Genomic DNA, 26444 nt, shown 5'->3' with positions numbered 1-26444 from the left:
TGAGCCGACACTACTCAAGAGCCAATGATAACTGTCTGCTGAAAGGAGGGCCCAACACTTGGGTCAACCTAAGGACTTAAAGTTAGGATCCCAGCCAATGACAGGCAATGTTATAGAGGAGAGGCATATAGGAAGGTGCTAATGACATCTTATTGTCCATGTTGAATGTGTAAGGTTACGGGAGCCAAGAGGGGACACACCTCACCTTGAATCCTTTTGTACTTCTTGTACCAGCGGCCAAACTCCTGGCACTTGGAGGTGGACACGTTGGCATAGTACGAGCTGTTGACTATGGCAGAGATCATACTCTGATGAGAGAGAGAGAGAGAGAGAGAGAGAGAGAGAGAGAGAGAGAGAGAGAGAGGTGAATATAGTGTATGTTTTAGTGAGTGTTTACTGTGTAATACTAGACCTATAAGGACCTGGAGCACCACAACACAGTCACATACTGTATGGACTGGAACACCACAACACAGTCACATACTGTATGGACTGGAGCACCACAACACAGTCACATACTGTATGGACTGGAGCACCACAACACAGTCACATACTGTATGGACTGGAACACCACAACACAGTCACATACTGTATGGACTGGAGCACCACAACACAGTCACATACTGTATGGACTGGAACACCACAACACAGTCACATACTGTATGGACTGGAGCACCACAACACAGTCACATACTGTATGGACTGGAACACCACAACACAGTCACATACTGTATGGACTGGAACACCACAACACAGTCACATACTGTATGGACTGGAGCACCACAACACAGTCACATACTGTATGGACTGGAACACCACAACACAGTCACATACTGTATGGACTGGAACACCACAACACAGTCACATACTGTATGGACTGGAGCACCACAACACAGTCACATACTGTATGGACTGGAACACCACAACACAGTCACATACTGTATGGACTGGAGCACCACAACACAGTCACATACTGTATGGACTGGAGCACCACAACACAGTCACATACTGTATGGACTGGAACACCACAACACAGTCACATACTGTATGGACTGGAGCACCACAACACAGTCACATACTGTATGGACTGGAACACCACAACACAGTCACATACTGTATGGACTGGAGCACCACAACACAGTCACATACTGTATGGACTGGAACACCACAACACAGTCACATACTGTATGGATTGGAGCACCACAACACAGTCACATACTGTATGGACTGGAACACCACAACACAGTCACATACTGTATGGACTGGAACACCACAACACAGTCACATACTGTATGGACTGGAACACCACAACACAGTCACATACTGTATGGACTGGAACACCACAACACAGTCACATACTGTATGGACTGGAGCACCACAACACAGTCACATACTGTATGGACTGGAGCACCACAACACAGTCACATACTGTATGGACTGGAACACCTCAACACAGTCACATACTGTATGGACTGGAGCACCACAACACAGTCACATACTGTACGGACTGGAACACCACAACACAGTCACATACTGTATGGACTGGAACACCACAACACAGTCACATACTGTATGGACTGGAGCACCACAACACAGTCACATACTGTATGGACTGGAGCACCACAACACAGTCACATACTGTATGGACTGGAACACCACAACACAGTCACATACTGTATGGACTGGAACACCACAACACAGTCACATACTGTATGGACTGGAGCACCACAACACAGTCACATACTGTATGGACTGGAGCACCACAACACAGTCACATACTGTATGGACTGGAACACCACAACACAGTCACATACTGTATGGACTGGAGCACCACAACACAGTCACATACTGTATGGACTGGAACACCACAACACAGTCACATACTGTATGGACTGGAGCACCACAACACAGTCACATACTGTATGGACTGGAACACCACAACACAGTCACATACTGTATGGACTGGAGCACCACAACACAGTCACATACTGTATGGACTGGAACACCACAACACAGTCACATACTGTATGGACTGGAGCACCACAACACAGTCACATACTGTATGGACTGGAACACCACAACACAGTCACATACTGTATGGATTGGAGCACCACAACACAGTCACATACTGTATGGACTGGAACACCACAACACAGTCACATACTGTATGGACTGGAACACCACAACACAGTCACATACTGTATGGACTGGAACACCACAACACAGTCACATACTGTATGGACTGGAACACCACAACACAGTCACATACTGTATGGACTGGAGCACCACAACACAGTCACATACTGTATGGACTGGAGCACCACAACACAGTCACATACTGTATGGACTGGAACACCTCAACACAGTCACATACTGTATGGACTGGAGCACCACAACACAGTCACATACTGTACGGACTGGAACACCACAACACAGTCACATACTGTATGGACTGGAACACCACAACACAGTCACATACTGTATGGACTGGAACACCACAACACAGTCACATACTGTATGGACTGGAGCACCACAACACAGTCACATACTGTATGGACTGGAGCACCACAACACAGTCACATACTGTATGGACTGGAACACCACAACACAGTCACATACTGTATGGACTGGAACACCACAACACAGTCACATACTGTATGGACTGGAGCACCACAACACAGTCACATACTGTATGGACTGGAGCACCACAACACAGTCACATACTGTATGGACTGGAACACCACAACACAGTCACATACTGTATGGACTGGAACACCACAACACAGTCACATACTGTAGGGACTGGAACACCACAACACAGTCACATACTGTATGGACTGGAGCACCACAACACAGTCACATACTGTATGGACTGGAACACCACAACACAGTCACATACTGTATGGACTGGAACACCACAACACAGTCACATACTGTATGGACTGGAACACCACAACACAGTCACATACTGTATGGACTGGAGCACCACAACACAGTCACATACGGAAGAAAACAGATCTGCGTTGTTGTTTTGGAATCTGTACACAGGAAGTCATGTGTCATTTGAACGCCATGTAAGAAAAGCACACCACTTCCTGCAGCTAATGAAAAACAATCTAAGCCAGAGACTAAGATACATAACATGACATGACATGACATAACATAAGATGACATAAGATGCTACCAGAGAGAGAGGGCCCTCCTTGGCACATGATTCCCCACCACTATAAGGCTAATACAATGCAGTACAACCTAAGCCAGAGACTAAGTTGCATGACATGACATGACATAAGCTGCTACCTGAGAGAGAGGGCACTCCTTGGCCAGGGAACTCTGGTTCATCTCCTTCAGTAGCTCTTTGAGGGCGTTCCTCACCGTAGCGTGGTTCCACTGCTCTGATGGTAGATCCTCCAGCCTGGAAAAGCTGGAACCAGGGTTGGATTCATTACCACATGCACTTTGGCCAAAAAGTACACATCTTAGTCCTCAGAATGATCTATGATTTTTGCTTTAGACATGTTTAAAACTGGTTTCATGACGATCACCCAATGGGGTGGCAGGTAGCCTCGTGGTTAGAGCATTGGGCCAGTAACCGAAAGGTCTCTGGTTTGAATACCCGAGCCGACAAGGTGAAAATCTGTCGATATGCCCTTGAGGAACGAACTTAACCCTAATTTGCTCCAGGGGCGCCGTACTACTATGGCTGACCCTGTAAAACAACACATTTCACGGCACCTATTTAGTGTATGTGTTGTCATCCTGGTGCCAGCTAACCTGATATCAAACAGTGGCCATAATGATAGCGAGACTATCTACTCCTATCAACAAAGTCATAACCAGGGTGGATTGTTATAGTGTGCTGTGGTACTACCATGGTAACACTATTAAACAAACATTATTGACGGTTACCATTACCCACTGTTGATAAGTGACTCACTGTAAGTGCAGGTTAGCGTTTTTCGTCATGAATGTTGTTCTGGAGGCAGCTCTGCAGAGTGCTCACTAGCTGGCTGTCATAAAGTCATAAAATCTGATTTTAAACCTAACATTATCTCTAACCTTAACCATACTGCTAACCCTAATGCCTGAACCTAACCTTAACCCTAACCTTCACCACACTGCTAACCCTAATGCCTGAATCTAATCTTAACCCTAACCTTCACCACACTGCTAACCCTAATGCCTGAACCTAACCTTATCCCTAACCTTCACCACACTGCTAACCCTAATGCCTGAACCTAACCTTATCCCTAACCTTCACCACACTGCTAATCCTAATGCCTGAACCTAACCTTAAATTAAGATCAAAAAGCTGCATTTTTGTTTTCATACATTTTTACAATATTTCCCATTTTGACTTTGCAGCTGGCCCATCTAGCAGAAACGGCTCAGTTCTGCCTCCAGGACAAGACTCATCCCAATAAACCTGCTTTTCATATCAATAAACCTGCTCTCTCCCAACCCCCCTCTCCTCTCTCTCTCTCTCTCTCTCTCTCACACACACACACACACACACACACACACACACACACACACACACACACACACACACACACACACACACACACACACACACACACACACACCACACACCACACACACACACTCCCCTCCGGCCCCACTGACCTCTGCAGTAGGATGCGGAGGGTAACCATGTGATAGACGTCCAGCAGCATGTCGGCGACGGTGGCCTCGGGGGCATCAGTCAGGAAATGGATGGGCATGGGGTTCCAGCGGCCCACTTTGATGATGCCTGGAGGTGAGGCAGAACAATGATGTCATCAACATGCTGCCATTTTCAGTTTCTACACATTCACCTGGGGGTTCATTTCTTAAGGTTGCCGAAGACGACAAAGTCTGTATGTGTGTGTGCCTGTACATGTGAAAACCTAGATATAATGTTTCTATATTTTCCTCAGTGGCTGTAAAACTCACGGTTTAACAATGAGAGATAAAGAGTGAGATAAAGAGTGTTATCTATTAATGTATTATCAGCCTGGGGAAGAGGCACCGACCTGATTCCCCACATCTATCAACCCTAACCCTTATCAGCCTGGGGAAGAAACACAGAGACCCAGCAAAGCCTTTTATAGCAGGGATATACGTGCAAGAGACAACATCACTGATGGACAGGACAGGTCAAGGCTGGAGATTGCGTCACACGCCAATTAATACCGCCCCATTCAAATGAATGATTGTTTAATTAACCCAAATAGATATCTCTGGATCTAAAGACAGGTGAGTTAATAGATATACATCATATAGAGAGCTCTGAGAGATATCTCCGGATCTAAAGACAGGTGAGTTAATAGATATACATCATATAGAGAGCTCTGAGAGATATCTCCGGATCTAAAGACAGGTGAGTTAATAGATATACATCATATAGAGAGCTCTGAGAGATATCTCTGGATCTAAAGACACGTGAGTTAATAGATATACATCATATAGAGAGCTCTGAGAGATATCTCTGGATCTAAAGACAGGTGAGTTAATAGATATACATCATATAGAGAGCTCTGAGAGATATCTCCGGATCTAAAGACAGGTGAGTTAATAGATATACATCATATAGAGAGCTCTGAGAGATATCTCCGGATCTAAAGACAGGTGAGTATTAAGGAAATAGGGGATGACTAGAAATGGGCATCAGGACATAGACTTTAATTTTGAATTGGTCGCTTATCGCTCCTGATCTAGAGTGTTTCCATTATTCATTGAACGCTCTTGTGGCTGAGCATAGAACTCTAGAAATTGAACCACATCCAAACAGAGATAGAGTAATGGCGTTACAAAGTATGAAATGACAGTGATTTAAGTAAGACCCATGACTGCTTGCCTACACAGTGCTGGTTCAACAGAAAAGCAAGATAAGAAGTCTGCCCCTATATAGACACTGCATCCCCCGCCCCACCCTCTCTCTCCCTCTGCATCTGAAATGCATCCTGGGATGTGTACACAGACACATTCCCCTGTCCTTCCTCAAGACCAGGGCTGGAACAGCTAAACTAAACAAGGCTAATCACATTAGGATCAGGGCAATCAAACACAGATAGCCCCGGCCTGCCAGCCTCCATCTGCAATAGTGTGTGTGTGTGTGTGTGTGTGTGTGTGTGTGTGTGTGTGTGTGTGTGGTGTGTGTGTGTGTGTGTGTGTGTGTGTGTGTGTGTGGATACAGTGGCATTTGGTAAAAATGGATCAGAAGTAGTATTCCTCATAATGTTAGTTCTGATTGTTTTGTTCTGACCTGCTCAGTGTCACATGTTGAAATGACCTGCCGACCTGCTCAGTGTCACATGTTGAAATGACCTGCCGACCAGCTCAATGTCACATGTTGAAATGACCTGCCGACCTGCTCAGTGTCACATGTTGAAATGACCTGCCGACCAGCTCAATGTCACATGTTGAAATGACCTGCCGACCTGCTCAATGTCACATGTTGAAATGACCTGCCGACCAGCTCAATGTCACATGTTGAAATGACCTGCCGACCTGCTCAATGTCACATGTTGAAATGACCTGCCGACCAGCTCAATGTCACATGTTGAAATGACCTGCCGACCAGCTCAATGTCACATGTTGAAATGACCTGCCGACCTGCTCAATGTCACATGTTGAAATGACCTGCCGACCAGCTCAATGTCACATGTTGAAATGACCTGCCGACCTGCTCAATGTCACATGTTGAAATGACCTGCCGACCAGCTCAATGTCACATGTTGAAATGACCTGCCGACCAGCTCAATGTCACATGTTGAAATGACCTGCCGACCTGCTCAATGTCACATGTTGAAATGACCTGCCGACCAGCTCGATGTCACATGTTGAAATGACCTGCCGACCAGCTCAATGTCACATGTTGAAATGACCTGCCGACCAGCTCAATGTCACATGTTGAAATGACCTGCCGACCAGCTCAATGTCACATGTTGAAATGACCTGCCGACCAGCTCAATGTCACATGTTGAAATGACCTGCCGACCAGCTCAATGTCACATGTTGAAATGACCTGCCGACCAGCTCAATGTCACATGTTGAAATGACCTGCCGACCTGCTCAGTGTCACATGTTGAAATGACCTGCCGACCAGCTCTTTGGGGTTGACCGGCAAGGTATTTATTTCAGTCATTGGTCTATATTTATTCTGTCCTGTAGCAATGTTTGGCTTTACGTGGTGTGACTGTTTTACTGTTGTGGAGGGTTGGAAGCAGCCTTGGTGTGACTGTTTTACTGTTGTGGAGGGTTGGAAGCAGCCTTGGTGTGACTGTTTTACTGTTGTGGAGGGTTGGAAGCAGCCTTGGTGTGACTGTTTTACTGTTGTGGAGGGTTGGAAACAGCCTTGGTGTGACTGTTTTACTGTTGTGGAGGGTTGGAAGCAGCCTTGGTGTGACTGTTTTACTGTTGTGGAGGGTTGGAAACAGCCTTGGTGTGACTGTTTTACTGTTGTGGAGGGTTGGAAGCAGCCTTGGTGTGACTGTTTTACTGTTGTGGAGGGTTGGAAACAGCCTTGGTGTGACTGTTTTACTGTTGTGGAGGGTTGGAAACAGCCTTGGTGTGACTGTTTTACTGTTGTGGAGGGTTGGAAGAAGCCTTGGTGTGACTGTTTTACTGTTGTGGAGGGTTGGAAACAGCCTTGGTGTGACTGTTTTACTGTTGTGGAGGGTTGGAAGCAGCCTTGGTGTGACTGTTTTACTGTTGTGGAGGGTTGGAAACAGCCTTGGTGTGACTGTTTTACTGTTGTGGAGGGTTGGAAGAAGCCTTGGTGTGACTGTTTTACTGTTGTGGAGGGTTGGAAACAGCCTTGGTGTGACTGTTTTACTGTTGTGGAGGGTTGGAAGCAGCCTTGGTGTGACTGTTTTACTGTTGTGGAGGGTTGGAAGCAGCCTTGGTGTGACTGTTTTACTGTTGTGGAGGGTTGGAAGCAGCCTTGGTGTGACTGTTTTACTGTTGTGGAGGGTTGGAAGCAGCCTTGGTGTGACTGTTTTACTGTTGTGGAGGGTTGGAAGCAGCCTTGGTGTGACTGTTTTACTGTTGTGGAGGGTTGGAAGCAGCCTTGGTGTGACTGTTTTACTGTTGTGGAGGGTTGGAAGCAGCCTTGGTGTGACTGTTTTACTGTTGTGGAGGGTTGGAAGCAGCCTTGGTGTGACTGTTTTACTGTTGTGGAGGGTTGGAAACAGCCTTGGTGTGACTGTTTTACTGTTGTGGAGGGTTGGAAACAGCCTTGGTGTGACTGTTTTACTGTTGTGGAGGGTTGGAAGCAGCCTTGGTGTGACTGTTTTACTGTTGTGGAGGGTTGGAAGAAGCCTTGGTGTGACTGTTTTACTGTTGTGGAGGGTTGGAAACAGCCTTGGTGTGACTGTTTTACTGTTGTGGAGGGTTGGAAGCAGCCTTGGTGTGACTGTTTTACTGTTGTGGAGGGTTGGAAGAAGCCTTGGTGTGACTGTTTTACTGTTGTGGAGGGTTGGAAGCAGCCTTGGTGTGACTGTTTTACTGTTGTGGAGGGTTGGAAGCAGCCTTGGTGTGACTGTTTTACTGTTGTGGAGGGTTGGAAGCAGCCTTGGTGTGACCTTTCTCACTTTAGGTCGCATGTAAATTGCATTCCTTTTGTAACTTGTACCAGCTTACATGAACAAGAATCACAGTGTGTTTTTCATCACTGAATTACAAAATGAAGTGTGTTTTGTAATATTGCCAGTAGCAGATTAAGTGATAAATACATGACGGCAAACATTTAAAAGGTGGTTTGTGATCAGCTCTTTCAGAAAGGATAATTCTCTGACCCTCTGACAGGCACACACCTACCCCCCCCCCCCCCCAACAAACACACACACACACCACACACACCCTCGCACACACACTCCTGTCCTATCTGACTCACCTCTCGCCTGCACGGCTGAGTTGTGGGAGTAGCCCAGGGCCACGAGGGCTGTCTCCACCAGCTGGGTAAAGAGGATGTCCTTACGAACCAATACAAACTCAGCATGTCTGTCACCACGCCCATCCCCGTCAGAGACCACACCCCCAGACACGACCCCATCTGCCTGCTCCACTACACAGTACACAGGGATCATCAGACCTGGAGAGAGAGAGAGAGAGAGAGAGAGAGAGAGAGAGAGAGAGAGAGAGAGAGAGGAGAGAGAGAGAGAGAGAGAGAAACAGGTGGAGGATGGAGAGAGAGAGAGAGAGAGAGAGAGAGAGAGAGATAGAGACAGGAGACAGGGAGACAGGAGGAGGGGGAGAGAGAGAGACAGGGGGAGACAGGGAGACAGGGAGAGAGAGAGAGAGAGAGAGGAGGGGGGAGAGCGAGAGAGAGCGAGATAGATACAGGGAGACAGGAGGGGAGGGAGAGAGAGAGGAGGGGAGAGAAAGAGAGAGAGAGGACTGAGTGACAATAAACAACCTTCTCCATTACAGTAAGAAAGAAATGATGAATCCAATACAACCTGGGCTTGATATGAACACAGAGGGAGGGCTAGAAGATTAGCTCAGTTATTACTCATCATCATTTAGCAGACACTTATCCAGAGCAATTAGGGCTAAGTGCCTTGCTGAAGGGCACATCGACAGATTCATCACTTAGTCTACTCTGGGATTTGAACCAGTGACCTTTCAGTTATTGTCCCAACACTCTTAACTGCTAAGCACTCACACACAGCACATATCAACGTCTTGCATGAAGTCATTTTCTGAACCACTCATAACAAATTAAGGACATCATTCTGATGTCTTTCACGGATTAAAAAAGAGACCAGTGAATAATTTGATAATTTGCTTTAGTCATGAAACTGTGACTTTTCCAAGCCTGAAACCCTCCATCGTACTCAGCTAATCCTCAAGGAGTAGTAATTTGGAGGAATCAATCAAGCTACTGACAGCACAACGACAAATGAACTCCAGGAAACCAAGTCTCACCAGGCACGCTATATCCCAATAACTCAGCTAGGGTGTGTGTGTGTGTGTGTGTGTGTGTGTGTGTGTGTGTGTGTGTGTGTGTGTGTGTGTGTGTGTGTGTGTGTGGCGCGTACGCACGCACGCACGCATTTGTGGAAGTGTGTGTATATGTCCCTACAAGTGAACATACACTGTACATAAACTGCTCTCTGGACTATAGTGTTAGGATAGCATGTGTGTGGCCCATTCCACACCGCCATACTGTGGTTTAAACAGAGAGGCTGATTTCCCCCTGTTCAAAGACAGCTCCCTCATTAACACTAGCAGAAAGCCATGGCTATGAGGAGGAATCCTTCTCTCTTCTCTTCTCTTCTCTTCTCTTCTCTTCTCTTCTCTTCTCTTCTCTTCTCTTCTCTTCTCTTCTCTTCTCTTCTCTTCTCTTCTCTTCTCTTCTCTTCTCTTCTCTTCTCTGTCTGTCTGTCTGTCTGTCTGTCTGTCTGTCTGTCTGTCTGTCTGTCTGTCTGTCTGTCTGTCTGTCTGTCTGTCTGTCTGTCTGTCTGTCTGTCTCACTCTTATTTTGGTCTCTGTCTCTGTCTCTCTCTCTCTCTCTCTCTCTCTGTCTCTCTCTCTCTCTGTCTCTCTCTCTCTCTCTCTCTCACTCTCTGTCTCTCTCAATTCAATTAAAGGGGCTTTATTGGCATGGGAAACATTTGTTAACATTGCCAATGCAAGTGAGGTAGATAATATACAAAAGTGAAATAAACAATAAAAATTAACAGTTGTCACGTCCTGACCATAGAAAGATGTTATTTTCTATGGTAGAGTAGGTCAGGGCGTGACAGGTTTTTTTTCCTATGTTTTCTATTTCTATGTTGTCAGGGTCTAGTTTTGTATTTCTATGTTGGGGTTTTGTTTGGGATGATCTCCAATTAGAGGCAGCTGGTCCTCGTTGTCTCTAATTGGAGATCATACTTAAGTAGGGTTTTTTTTTCCACCTGGGTTTGTGGGAGATTGTTTTTGAGTTAGTGTATGTTTCACCTCTGCATCACGGTTTGTTGTTTTGTTCTTTAGTTTATGTGTATGTATTGCATAGTTTCACAGTGTAAATAAAATGTGGAACGACACACACGCTGCACTTTGGTCCGCTTCTCCTTACGACAACAGTAAACATTACACTCACAGATGTTTCAAAAGAATAAAGACATTACAAATGGCATATTATGTGTATATATACAGTGTTGTAACGATGTACAAATGGTTAAAGTACAAAATGGAAAATAAATAAACATAAATATGGGTTGTATTTACAATGGTGTTTGTTCTTCGCTGGTTGACCTTTTCTTGTGGCAACAGGTCACAAATCTTGCTGCTGTGATGTCACACTGTGGTATTTCACCCAGTAGATATGGGAGTTTATCAAAATCGGGTGTGTTTTGGAATTCTTTGTGGATCTGTGTAATCTGAGGGAAATATGTGTCTCTCTGTCTGCCTGTCTGTCTGTCTGTCTATCCGTGTGTCCGTGTGTGTGAGTGGACGTGTTAAACTAGTAAATGAACAAACATTTGACCAACTGGGGACATTTTGTTGGTCCCCACAAGGTAAAATGCTATTTCTGGGGGGGTTTAGGGTTAAGGTTAGAATTAGTGTTAGTGTTAGGGTTAGAATTAGGTTTATGGCTAGGGTTAAGGTTAGGGTTAGGGTTAAGGGTTAGGGAAAATAGGACTTTGAATGGTACTGAATTATATGTCCCCACAAAGTTAGCTGCGCAAGACTGTGTGTGTGTGTGTGTGTGTGTGTGTGTGTGTGTGTGTGTGTGTGTGTGTGTGTGTGTGTGTGTGTGTGTGTGTGTGTGTGTGTGTGTGTGTGTGTGTGTGTGTCTGCTTGTGTATGTGTTCCTCTGTGTGTTCCCCTACCTCCGAGGGGCCGTAACGGGGTGCCGTTGAGGCGCGTGCGTGGACCCGTGGGGCTCCCGTTGACCTCTAGACGGCTCATCTTGCCCGGCGGGGGGGCGCAGGTGTCCGGGCTGTCCCCTCTCTGCTCGGGACTGTCCCGCAGACAGGGGCTCTCAGTACCACCACGCTCCATCCCCCTCCAACCTCCAGGAGGGACTCCCAACAGAGCGTACGGACCTGCAGACAGGGAAGAGAGAGAGAGAGAGAGAGAGAGAGAGAGAGAGAGAGGGAAAGAGGGAGAGAGAGAGTGAGAGAGAGAGAGAGAGAGAGAGAGAGAGAGAGAGAGAGAGGGAAGAGAATGAGGAAGAGAAAATAGAGGAGGCATTTGTTCTTTAGGACGAAGTTACCCTTGAACATAGACACTGAACTAGGATCAGTGTACCCTCCCCTAAACTTAGTTTATCTAGGAGTCTACAGGCAAGTATCTACATCTTACTGGTGTTGACATTGTGGAGACTCCTTCAAATCAGATCAGGGTTTAAATAGTACCTGTTTTCTTTCAGATATGTTGAGCATTTGAAAAGAGCCAGAGGCATTGGGTCAATTGATTTGCACTTTTGGGAGGATTCCGTTGGTTCCATTGTGCTATATATATCTGTTGTTTAGCTGGAATGGAATGTTTGTATCCTGTTCATTTGACTGTGATAATGTATGTGGTTGTCTCACCTAGCTATCTTAAGGTGAATGCACCTACTGTAAGTCACTGGATAAGAGCATATGCTAAATGACCGAAATTTCAAATGTAAATGTTTTACATACAGATCTCATATGACTGTGTTTAATTATTATTGTAAAAAAAGATATTGCTGTCACAAATGTAAAAGAAAAGTGTAAATGTCACAGTAAAACCTAGCAGTACTACTTACTCTGAGAGTCAGGTGGATATTGTAGCATTTAGCAAAACTATTTCATTATTTGTCTCTCTGAAATGAAACCATCAAGTGATAGATTTTAAACAAATACCTGTCTGTTGTTGAACAACCCCATGCCAACATGAGATAGTGAAAAAACACCAATCTGTTTCATCATTTCTTAAAAACAATAAAAGCTAATTTCTCAACATTTCTGAAAAAGGATAAATAGCGTTTTGAAATGAAAACCTTTAGTTGTATCAAACTCCCACTGAGATGAGCGCTGTATCCGTTCATGCTGTGTTGGAGGCGTGAGTGCTGTGGTCATTTCCTCCCTGTACCCATCAACCCTCCCATACTGAAGACATTACTTTTTATTTACAGATGACGAGAGCAGAAAAAGCAGACCACAATAAACAAACAGAAACCCAGCATCTGGTGGAAATCACCAGGCTCTTCGCTGTAAATAATATCACTGACTGCTATCAGACTCTATATTCATCCATACATAACCAAATCTCATGCTAGGCAGGCCTGTCAATTTACAGTTCAGTCCTTTAGCAGACACTCTTATCCAGAGTGACTTACAGGAGAAATCAGGGTTAGTGCCTTGCTCAGGGGCACATCAACAGATTATTTCTTCACCTCTGGGATTAGAACCAACAACTTCTCAGTTACTGGGCCATCGCTCTAACCACGAGGCTACCTGCCGCCCTGTCTGTGGCCAGAGATGATACAGTATGTATAGCCAGGTCTACTGTTTGACCAAAAGGCTATGCCACTAATCTAGGGGGTGATAGTTGGCTTTTCAGGCAAAGTTATTTATAACAACAGGCTATTACTTGATGCACTACTTTAAAGACATAAAGGTTCCCAATTCATGAGCAACCATCTTCGCTCCAAAGCAAGAAGTTCTGAGCTAAAGTAACTGGTGCCTCGGGCAGACGGAGGGGGTTTGGAACCTCGAGTAACCGTGTCTGAGATCTGACCACTTCCATTGGCTGTCTGACTTTAGCTCACCGGGCTAACACAGTCTTGTGGCCGGCAGGACAATCGGGTTTGAACCCCCAGACTGTCACACAACTATTATAGAAGCAGGAGCAGTCTGCTGCCTATCTGGCTTCAGCTCAGCGGGCTAACACAGTCTCGTGGTGTGCAGGAGACATGGGTTCGAACTGCAGTCTGCCACCACCCTCTAGACGTAAAGAGGCAATCTGTCATGCAATCTGATGTGTTTGTTTCACAATCTGTGGTTTCCCCTGGCATGATAATTAACCCATTCTGGCCTGAAAGCAGCACATGATGACAATAAAAAGCACATGCCAAATTAATAACAGCCTTTAAAAAGAGCCTTCCAACACAAACTCAGAATATTGTAATACGGAAGAACCCGAGCTGCCTCTCTGTTTAACTGGAAAGACCAGTCACTTTCTTTATTTCCCATAGGACTGCATAGCTGAGGCATCTTAGGCCTGACAGTGTGGGGATCCAGCCATAACATATCATAGGGACCTGGGTGATCTGAGGCAGCAGTCTAATACCATTTTCACACTATCATGTTGACCTGAACTGTACAGTGCTGGCTCAGATCATTTATTTCCCCACCCCGGGTCTCTCCCTCTCTGGTCCAGCCACCACACATCATGCAATGGGACCAGATCCCTGGTCTCTACCTCTCTGGTCCAGCCACCACACATCATGCTATCTGACCAGATCCCTGGTCTCTACCTCTCTGGTCCAGCCACCACACATCATGCTATGGGACCAGATCCCTGGTCTCTACCTCTCTGGTCCAGCCACCACACATCATGCTATGGGACCAGATCCCTGGTCTCTACCTCTCTGGTCCAGCCACCACACATCATGCTATGGGACCAGATCCCTGGTCTCTACCTCTCTGGTCCAGCCACCACACATCATGCTATGGGACCAGATCCCTGGTCTCTACCTCTCTGGTCCAGCCACCACACATCATGCAATGGGACCAGATCCCTGGTCTCTACCTCTCTGGTCCAGCCACCACACATCATGCTATGGGACCAGATCCCTGGTCTCTACCTCTCTGGTCCAGCCACCACACATCATGCTATGGGACCAGATCCCTGGTCTCTACCTCTCTGGTCCAGCCACCACACATCATGCTATGGGACCAGATCCCTGGGAGCTAGCCTACTATGGGAGAGCTAGGCCTGATTGGAGAGCATTGTGTAATTAAAAGCTTATAAATCTTAACAGCTATTGACTAACACTCTATTCCCCCCGAGCATTGCAGATCTGCTTCTGATAAACATGTCTACATGGGATTTGGGAAAGACAGACGCAGGATTATACCTCCCCTCCGCCCCCCATCATCTCTGCACCCAGAGTCATTAACAGGGAGAAATGATTACCAGACATGTATGAAGGGGAAGGATATGTTTTGGGAGTCTCTACCCCTGACAAAATAGGTCTCGCTCTCTCTCTCTCTCTCTCTCTCTCTCTCTCTCTCTCTCTCTCTCTCTCTACACACACACACACACACACACACACACACACACACACACACACACACACACACACACACACACACACACACACTTTAGTGTTCACAGCTCTTGACTTCACCTCTCATCACACCAGTCCTATCCTGTGAGTTTGTCCAGTGGCCAGTTGTCAGACTGATTGAATGGATGGATGTCTATCAGTACATTAGATCTCCTCCTGATAACATCTGATGACATCACACAGCAGTGGCCTCCAGCTTTGAGCCACACGACTAGATCAGAACAAGGGCTGTCACAAATGGCACTCTATTCCCTATATAGGCTCTGGTCAAACCTAGTACACTATAGGGTATAGGGTGTCATTTGGAATGCATCCAGGGGCTGAGTAACCAACAAAAAAAGTCCTGTACAAAAGAGTTGCTGTATACAAACCCCTCATTGAGAGTATTATGTATGAATATTCCAAGAGCTCGGAGGATGATGGAACGTTCACTACACATTAGGCTTGACGGAGTGGACAGTCGATCTCTTCCTATATCAACGCCGTCAACATGCTCTCTTGGACTGTTTACAGCTACTCGGTCATTGAGACTGTTGAAGTATATGACTGATGTAACTGATAAGAAGTGAACAATGCATCACTACATGATGTTTATGGTCTGGTGATGAAAAGGACCACATAGAAAAGGGGTTTTAAAAGACTCAGATTTAACATGATATATGTTTCTATTTCTTATTTTCAAGTGTCTATTAGGTGTTGTTCCTTCCTCTTCTCGTTGTTATTAAAGATAATAATGATAATAACAATAATAATAACAACAATGATAATAACAACAACAATAATAATAATAACAATAATAATAATAATAACAATAATGATAATAACAATAATAATAATAACAATAATAATAACAACAACGATAATAACAACAACAATAATAATAATAACAATAACAATAATGATAATAACAATAATAATAACAATAATAATAACAACAATAATAATCAAAATAATAATCATAACAATAATAATAATAACAATAATAATAACAATAATAATATTAATATTAATAACAATACTAATAATAATAACAACAATAATAATGACAATAATAAGAATAACAATAACAATAATAATAACAATAATAACAATATTAATAATAATAATAACAATAATAATAATAATAATAAATATTATGCTGTACGCTCTTAGAATTAGTGACTTGAGGAACGTTGGAGATCCTCAAGGAAACATTTCTAGTCAATGCTCCATATTTGCACCTTCGGTTAGTTGAGGGGTTCTTGGAGGAACCTTTAATGACACCCTGTAGTGGAGGTGTGGCTTAGTAGGGGCGTGGCTTTAGGATAGATCTTTTATGGTCCCCGTCAGAGTAAATGTCATTGTTGTTCATCTGTTCTGTTGTTTTGCCGTTACATGTTAAGGTTGAACACTGACCGTTTTGTAGCTTCAATGAGGCTAAACGAGGTGTATGACTTTCTCAAGAGCCTATGCAAATCCAAAAGGTGGAATAGTTACCACTTTATTACTGTATGTAATCAGCAATGTTAATGTTATTACTATATTACAATATGTAACATGCATAAATATTCAAGGAACATTATAATTTACTATGTACAAACTTAACATGATGAACAGGAATGACATTTATGCTAACAAGTGACCAAAAAATCTGGAAGCTACGCCTCAAATAAGCCATGCCTCTAATCTGATGCCACCTCGACAATATCTTATTACAAAAAAAATAAAATGAACTGCTCCCGTCACAAAACGGTTCCGGTTTGAACCTTTACACAGACTTCTACTCAGACCCTGTCCTCATGAAGGCCATGCATTCTCAATATAAACATACACATACAGACACACAAAAACCACTTCAAGTGTACAACACTGGGAGACTGTACAGACACATAGAGACCACACACTGGAGCAACCACACTCACTACAGTATACTACACTCACTACAGTATACTACACTCACTACAGTATACTACACTCACTAGAGAATACTACACTCACTACAGTATACTACACTCACTAGAGCATACTACACTCACTACAGTATACTACACTCACTACAGTATACTTCACGCACTACAGTATACTACACTCACTAGAGTATACTACACTCACTACAGTATATTACACTCACCAGAGCATACTACACTCACTACAGTATACTACACTCACTACAGTATACTACACTCACTACAGTATACTACACTCACACGTCCCCCGGATGCCAAATGTACTAGACAACACAGGGTCAACATAGTAACACACAGTCATACCATTCACTGTGAAAACCCAGCACTGCATAAGCCATATTTTATTAAAGTACCATTCAATTATTTTCTCTTCAAAATACCTTTCAATGCTAGTTTGATAACTTGTTTCAACTCAAACTTTAATTCAAACATGGAGCCAATTGATGGAATTTAATCAAACCTACCACACCAAAGCATGTTTTTATTAACTAGGCCTAGTGCCCGCCCATGCCCATTCATTCTGAAAACTGAAAGCTTCTCTTTGTTAACAACAGATGGTGCGCAATCTCTAATGTTAAGGAAATCTTGAGTTTTTTCTCACCTGTTAGAATACCTCAGGATAAGCTGCAAACCATACTATTTCCCATGAGAGTTTTCATCTATGTTTTTCATAGCTGTCTATTTACCACCACAAACCGATGCTGGCATTAAGACCACACTCAACGAGCTGTATAGCGCCATAAGCAAACAAGAAAATGCAAATTCAGAGGCTGTGCTCCTAGTGGCCAGTCATTTTAATGCAGGGAAACTGAAATCCATTTTACCACATATTTACCAGCATGTCACCTGTACAACAAGGGTTGACAAAATTCTAGATCAACTTTACTCAAAACACAGAAATGCATACAAGGCTCTCCCTCTTTCTCCATTTGGCAAATCTGACCATAACTCTATCCAACTGTTTCATGCTTACAAGTAAAAACTCAAACAGGAAGTACCAGTGCGAAGTGGTCCGATAAAGCGGATGCTAAGCTACAGGACTGTTTCACTTGTACAGACTGGAATATGTTCTGGGATTCATCCGATAACATTCAGGATTTTACCACACCAGTCTTCGGCTTTATTAATAAGTTTATCCCAACCAGAAGACATGGATTACAGCCAACATTCGCACTGAGCTAAAGGCTAGAGCACCGCTTTCAAGGAGTGGGACACTAATCGGGACGCTTATACAAAATCCCGCAATGACCTCCGACGAACCATCACACTGGCAAAGTGTCAATACAGGACTAAGATCGAATCCTACAGTACTACGCCAGCTCTGGCGCTCGTTGGATGTGGCAGGGCTAGCAAACTATCCCAGATTACAAAGGAAAACCCAGCTGTGAGCTGCCCAGTGACACGAGCATACCAGACGAGCTATATGCCTTCTATGTTCGCTTCGAGGCAAGCAACACTGAACCATGCATTAGAGCACCAGCTGTTCAGGACAACTGTGTGATAACGCTCTCCATAACCGATGTGAGCAAGACCTTTAAACAGGTTAACATTCACAAGGCCGCAGGGTCAGACGGATTACCAAGACGTGTACTCCGAGCGTGCACTGACCAGCTGGCAAGTGTCTTCACTGACTTCACTGTCTGTAATACCTACATGTTTCAAGCAGCCCACCATAGTCCCTGTGCCCAAGAACGCCAAGGTAACCTGTCTAAATGACAATCGCCCCAAAGCACTCACATCTGTATCCATGAAATGCTTTGAAAGGTTGGTCATGGCTCACATCAACACCTTAATCCCACTCACCCGGGACCCATTCCAATTCACATACTGCCCCCAACAGATCCACAGATGACGTAATGTCATTTTTTTGTGCCTTTTTTTCACCCCAATTTTGATCTTGTCTCATCTCTGCAACTCCACAACAGGCTCGGAGGCGAAGGTCGAGTGTCCTCCGAAACATGTCCCACCAAACCGCGCTTCTTAACCCCCGCCCGCTTAACCCTAAAAGCAGCCGCACCAATGTGTCGGAGGAAACACCATTCAACCGACGACCAAGGTCAGCCTGCAGGCGCCCGGCCCGCCACAAAAAATGACTAGAGCGCAATGAGTTAAGTAAAGCCCCCCTGGCCAAACCCAGACGATGCTGGGCCAATTGTGCACCGCACTATGGGAATCCCGATCAAGGCCTTGGATCGAACCCAGGTCTGTAGTGACACCTCTAGCAGTGCCTTAGACCTCAGCCCCACTTGGGAGGCCCCAGATGATGCAGTCTCTATTGCACTCTTACACTACCATTTCCCATCTGGACAAGAGGAACACCCATGTAAGAATGCTGTTGTTGACTACAGCTCAGCGTTCAACACCATAGTGCCCTCCAAGCTCATCACAAAGCTAAGGACCCTGGCACAGAACACCTCCTTCTGAAACTGGACTTCCTGACGAGCCGCCCACAGGCGGTGAGGGTAGGCAACAGCACATCCGCCACACTGACCCTCAACACAGGGGCCCCTCAGGGGTGGGTGCTTAGTCTCCTCATTTACTCTGTTCACCCATGACTACTTGGCCACGCATGACTCCAACACCATCATTAAGTTTGCCGACAACACGACAGTGGTAGGCCTGATTACCAACGACGATGAGACAGCCTATAGGGGGGAGGACAGAGACCTGGCAGTGTGGTGCCAGAACAACAACCTCTCCCTCAACATCAGCAAGACAAAGGAGATGATCGTGGACTACAGAAACGGAGGGCCTAGTACGCCCCCATTCACATCAACAGGGCTACAGTGGAGCGGGTCGAGAGCTTCAAGTTCCTCGGTGTCCACATCACCAAGGATCTATAATGGTCCAAACACCCCAACACAGGCGTGAAGATGGTACAACAATGCCTCTTCCCCTCAGGAGGCTGAAAAGATTTGTCATGGGCCCTCAGATCCTCAGTTATACAGCAGCACCATTGAGAGTATCTTGACTGGCTGCATCACCGCTTGGTATGGTAACTGCTTGGCATCCGACCACAAGGCGCTACAGAGGATTGTGCGTCAGGCCCAGTACATTACTGTGACCGAGCTCCCTGCTATCCAGGACCTCTATACCAGGTGGTGTCAGAGGAAGGCCCTAAAAATTGTCAAGGACTCCTGCCACGCAAGTCATAGACTGTTCTCTCTGCTACAGCATGGCAAGCGGTACCGATGCACCAAGTCTGTTACCAACAGGTCCCTGAACAGCTTCTACCCCCTAGCCATGAGACTGCTAAACAAGACAGCTAAATATATAGTTTGTTAAATAGTTAACCAAATAGCAACCTGGACTATCTGCATTGAAGCTTTTTCCACTAACATTTTTGTCTGATCACATACGGTATGCTGCTGCTACTGTTAATTATCAGTCACTTAATCCTAGGTATATGTACATATCTAACTAAATGACCTTGTATCCCTGCACATCGACTTGGCACTGATACCCCTTGTGTATACTGTGCATTCAGAAAGTATTCAGACCCATTCCCTTTTTCCACATTTTGTTACGTAACAGCCTTATTCTGAAATTGATTAAATAAAACATTTTTCTCATCAGTCTACACGCAATACCCCATAATAACAAAGTAAAAACAGGTTTTTGCTCATTTTTGCTAATTTATTGAAGCCAGAAATACCTTATTTACAGAAGTATTCAGACCCTTTGCCATGAGACTCGAAATTGAGCTCAGGTGCATCCTGTTTCCATTGATCATCCTTGAGATGTTTCTACAACTTGATTGGAGTCCACCTGTGGTAAATTCAATTGATTGGACATGATTTGGAAAGGCCTGTCTATATAAGGTCCCAGAGTTGACAGTGCATGTCAGAGCAAAAACCAAGCCATGAGGTGGAAGGAATTGGCCGTTGAGCTCCGAGACAGGATTGTGTCAAGGCTCATATGCGGGGAAGCGTACCAAAAAATGTCTGCAGCATTGAAGATCCCCAAGAACACGTGGCCTCCATTATTCTTAAATGGAAGAAGTTTGGAACCACCAAGACTCTTTCTAGAGCTGGCAGCCCCACCAAACTGAGAAATCGGGGGAGAAGGTCCTTGGTCAGGGAGGTGACAGAGCTCCAGAGTTCCTCTGTGGAGATGGGAGAACCTTCCAGAAGGACAACCATCTCTGCAGCACTCCATCAATCAGGCCTTTATGTTAGAGTGGCCAGACGGAAGCCACTCCTCAGTAAAAGGTACATAACAGCCTGCTTGGAGTTTGCCAAAAGGCACCTAAAGGACTCTCAGACCATGAGAAACAAGATTCTCTGGACTGATGAAACCAAGATTAAACTATTTGGCCTGAATACCAAGTGTCAATTCTGGAGGAAACCTGGTACCATCCCTACTGAGAAGCATGGTGGTGGCAGCATCATGCTGTGGGGATGTCTTTCAGCGGCAGGGACTGGGAGACTTGTCAGGATCGAGGCAAAGATGAACGGAGCAAACTACAGAGAGATCTTTGATGAAAACCTCAGGACCTCAGAATGGGCTAAGGACCTCAGAATGGGTAGAAGGTTCACCTTCCAACCGGACAAAAACTCTAAGCACACAGCCAAGACAAGGCAGGAGTGACAACGCAGGAGTCCCTGATGTTCTTGAGTGGCCCATCCAGAGCCCGGACTTGGACCTGATCGAACATCTCTGGAGATACCTGAAAATAGCTGTGCCAAGCTTGTAGCATCATATCCAAGACAACTTAAGGCTGTAATTGCTGCCAAAGGTGCTTCAACAAAGTACTGAGTAAATGGTCTGAATATTTATATAAATGTCATATTTCCGGGTTTTTTTTGTTGTACATTTGCAAAAATGTCCAAAAACCTGTTTTTGTTTTGTCATCATGTGGTATTGTGTGTAGATTGATCAGGGGAAAAACAATTTAATCAATTTTAGAATAAGGCTGTAAAGTAACAAAATGTGGAAAAAGTCAAGGGGTCTGAATACTTTCCGAATGCACTGTAGCCAAGTTATCATTACTCATTGTGAATGTATTATTACTTACAGTCTGATTACATCTTTTACTTTTCTATTATTTGTCTATTTTCTTGTTCTCTGCATTGTTGGGAAGGGCCTTAAGTAAACATTTCACTGCTAGTCTACACCTATTGTTTATGAAGCATGTGATGAATAAAAATAGGATTTTATTTGAATTAACCATTTAACTGTATGCTTAATGAGGGAGACACACCCATGGTAAGAGGCCTAGCTTTTGCATGTACTGTTTTACATATAATCAAATAACGTTAAAGTAGCAAAATGGTAAGGGGGCATTTCATTCAGTAATTTTTTTTAAATAGTCAAGCCCTGAAGTTTTTATTTTGGGGGAGAGAAATGAACAGAAAGCTGGAGGAACAACTTTTTTCTCTCCACTTGGCATACCGCAGTGAAACCAAGTTTATCCAAATGAAACCGGCATTTTAGTGGAACCACTAAATTACTGCTGTTGACGTTTTTGGGGACAATAGGCTTCGTCTGGCTGAGAGCAACGCTGCTCTTTCTCTCGCTGTAAAAACGTTTGAGCAAAAAATGTGGCCAGCTTATAAATGTTACATTTTAGATGACTTTTTTAATGAAAGGTTGTAGACATTTATGCAGGGTAGGGTGATTATGTATTCACCTTATGGTGCAAGACCGCTTGCTCAGTCCGGTTGCTCATTCGTTTGTCTTCAACATATGAACATTCAAACGCGCTAAAATTCCTTAATTTGACCCGTGACGTGTTTCCGATAAAACATTTAAATGCAGTTGAGAATATACACATGGAAAAGTATTGATACGTCAACGTCTCAATCAAAAAGTAGCTCTATAGGCCGACCTATAGCCAATGGTTTGACTCGGGACACTACGCCTTTTACTTGTATAAATTAAAAGTTGAAATAAAACTCTAAAGGTAGAGTAATAAGTCAGTAGCACTCCATTTTCAAACTCCACAACGAAACTAATTTCACTAAGATAATGCATGTTGGATAGTTAGGTACGCAATGTGATAAATTGTCCTAAATGAATTAGAATGGAAAATTGCAAATTGATATAGGCTCGACCTGATACTAAGCCGTGCTAAATGTATTTTGCAGTCAACACAGTGAGTTCGTCTTTGTTTTGCGTAATGATTTAAATCACAACGTACACACTCCTCAAGTAGAATTATAAAAGTATAATAATTATTATAATTATAATAATTGTCAGTAGTAAAGCTGTTGATAAACTTTATTGTTAATGTGGAATGTATAATCTACATTTATTGTTATCTGAAATCTAAACGTGTTAGGCTACATGAAAAATCTAAATATGAGATAATATAATCCAAACCAAATATTATTATCATAGCTAATAATAATTATTATATGGTAGCCTAATGATAGAGCATTATTTACCTAAATTATCGCCAAAACATTGACGCCTTGCTTATAATTTGTATTCTTCACCCATTTAGGCTATTCTTTTTAATAGCCAATTATTCAGGCGAGACGCACGACCAGAACATTGTTGATACATTGATTAAATGTATATTGTCTTGGGCCTAATATTAACGATCATTAATGAATAGCATTTTTATCCTTTAAAATATTACTATTACGATTAGAATTACGCCTTGAACCATTGTTGTCATTATCATTGTTATAAACGGACACCTAATACTTTTATTTGTATTTGTAATGTTGGTAAAGTAGGCTAAAGCTGACTGAAAAGGTAAAGCTCATAATAAAAAGAGTAGGTGAACAAGTTTTACTCACTGTTTACGTGGTGTCTGTACCTCGCCTGGTTGGGTAGAAAGCTCTGTCCATTGATGATAAGTATTGAATCCAGGGCTGGACTTGGGGATGTTTCGGGGAGCAGAAGTGGGATATCCGTCACTCGGAGCTCGATGGTTCTTCTCCGCGCTCTACTTGAGTATGATAGCAAAGCAGCTTGACAGAGCGCGAGCGAGAAGACGATATATAAGGCAGATAGGGGAAATACGCTCTGTGTGCTTGCTTGCGTGTTTGTTTGTGTGTGAAGGGGGTGGAGAGAGAGAGAGAGAGCCTCACTGTCGGAGCTCCTAGATTGAACCGCCTATAATGCGCTCGAGGGGATGGACGACAGGCAGCACAACTCATGATTCCACGTTTGTTCATTTATTCCTTTCTTTCCTGAAGATATGAAGTTAGAATGTTACTTTGTCTTTACTACCGGAGCCATAGATGGGCTAAACGAATAGTGGAAGCAGCAAGGTAACCAAATATCGGACCGTTGGTTATGCTATAGATGATACGAGAGAGGGAGTAAACGGAGACTTCGTTTGACAGGGAGCGAGAGAGGAGGTATCAGATGCTATTACGATATAAAGGAGGAGGTATCAGAAGCTATTATACTGTATATCCATTCAACATCAGTCATTGGCCTTTGTGACATTGCACATGGACGGCTTTCATGCTAATCAAAATGGAGCTCCTCACTTTTGAGCAGGTGATCCAAAAATATCTGGAACGTCAACAATTGACATTGGCCTATCGATCACAATATCGGGGTGCAATCTGTCTCCTCTCAATTGTGAACTTTCAAGAGATCATTCTCACACATCATGTAGACTACAGTCAAACGCTTAACCTGGATGTCCTGGTATTTAAACAGAACAAAGGTCGATAGCGTTTGCCTTGTGCGTAACCGCGTTATAATGTCCTCCTCGACGTGCAATACATATGCCTAAAACTCATGCAATATTTATGATTAAATGACTAACATAATTCAAATCAAATCCTATATCAAGACTATAGCAATCAGTTGAGTGTCGTAAATGTAAGGTTGGTTTCACTTACTTCCTATTAACTAACCCGAGTCAGAAGAAATGTTTTTCTACTCTTGTTGAGGAAAAAAGATGCGCGAGCAACTAGAAAATTAGTGTAACCGAGAGAATGTTTCTCATGGATTCTCACCACACACACACACACACACACACACACACACACACACACACACACACACACACACACACACACACACACACACATTATGATATACTTAATTCACATGTACAGGGTATAGCCTGATAAAATAGTATAACATTTTCACAAGACAGACCCAGGGCCTACATAAACGCCATGTGTTAAAAATATTTTGTTTCTCGACTATAAAAACAGCGTTCTGATTGCCAACACGTTTATAGGCTTACAACTAATACCTAGATAGTCTATATATAAGGTGTTAGGCGTCGGCGTACATAACGTCTGTACAAACGAACATTCACACTGTGTTGGCGGCATGTTAAATGACTGTAGTAAATTGGTCGTGGCCACAGGCTTTCTGTAACTAGGCCTACTGGACTATATTTCCTGTGAGTGCATGATATACATTATTTTCATTTGATTTATACGTTTAAATAATATTTCATTATAATGTTGTTCACGTTGTTATGAAATATTCCACTTTTTGTCAGGGGCATAACACGTTTTGTAGTCAACAAAATTGCATATCAATAAAACACCCAAGTTAACATATCAGTCAAAATACCAAACATGCAGCAATAAGTTACAGTCTAGCCGTTGAGTAGTTATAGGTCTACAGTACGTGCAACAGGTTTTTAGACAAGCTGCACCAGGTCGTCGAAATTGTATGAAATACAATGTTTAAATAATTACAAAATGGAGCTTTGTTTCTCACCTGAGTTAGATAATTACAACTTGCAGACTGAAATTTGACAGTCCATCGCCACAAGTAAGTCGGCCACCAACCAACCTAGTTGACGAGACTTTTTATTGGCTATGTTGACATTAGTAGAATGAATATTCAAGAGAGACAGTGGGCCCCGAAATAGTGGTAGCATTTGACGTGAAAACAGCGCAACCCTACGGACATTTTATACAGCCAACAAAAAGCCTCAACTTTGCTATTTACAGGTCTTCACAAACCATCATTATTCAGAACTATTCTCTTACCTTCAACAATCAACTATAAAGTAATTAATTTACATAATTTCGCCTCGTTTGATTTCTGTGTAGTTTAAACTAACCGGTATCTTGATTTCTATAGGTACCACATTGAAGGACATTACGTAGCCTATAACTAATGTGTAGCTTACATTTCGTTAATTGTAGCGTTGTTACTGATACTTTTTCGATTCCAGAATGTCTCAATAGGACAAATATACATTTTCACACAATTGCCAATAAGGGAATGGTGTAATTTATTAGACAAATAGTCTAAAGTAATCTAATAACCAAATGTAAATTATTTTATTGGCTTAAAACATTAGTCTAAACTATATTCAC

At 43.6% G+C, this 26444-nt stretch overlaps 1 protein-coding gene across 1 annotated transcript in view; it reads right to left on the bottom strand.

The window, feature by feature from the left end:
• Positions 1 to 24528, bottom strand: part of LOC106574802 (DNA-binding protein SATB2) — a 48572-nt gene extending 24044 nt beyond the window's left edge. Inside the window, exons 1-6 of the mRNA XM_082963638.1 lie at positions 23934 to 24528; positions 11805 to 12020; positions 8879 to 9076; positions 4627 to 4753; positions 3301 to 3424; positions 206 to 308 (exon numbers count right to left, since the gene is read on the bottom strand). Of these exons, the coding sequence (XP_082819764.1) occupies positions 206 to 308; positions 3301 to 3424; positions 4627 to 4753; positions 8879 to 9076; positions 11805 to 11976 (724 nt within the window). The 5' untranslated portion in view covers positions 11977 to 12020; positions 23934 to 24528. The remainder of the gene's footprint in view (positions 1 to 205; positions 309 to 3300; positions 3425 to 4626; positions 4754 to 8878; positions 9077 to 11804; positions 12021 to 23933) is intronic.
• Positions 24529 to 26444: the final 1916 nt, after the last annotated feature.

Source organism: Salmo salar, chromosome 17 (assembly GCF_965601325.2).
Source record: "Salmo salar chromosome 17, fSalSal1, whole genome shotgun sequence".
Taxonomy (NCBI): Eukaryota; Metazoa; Chordata; class Actinopteri; order Salmoniformes; family Salmonidae; genus Salmo; species Salmo salar.
The sequence above is the reverse complement of the archived record's forward strand: the minus strand, read 5'-3'. Positions and strand labels throughout refer to the sequence as shown.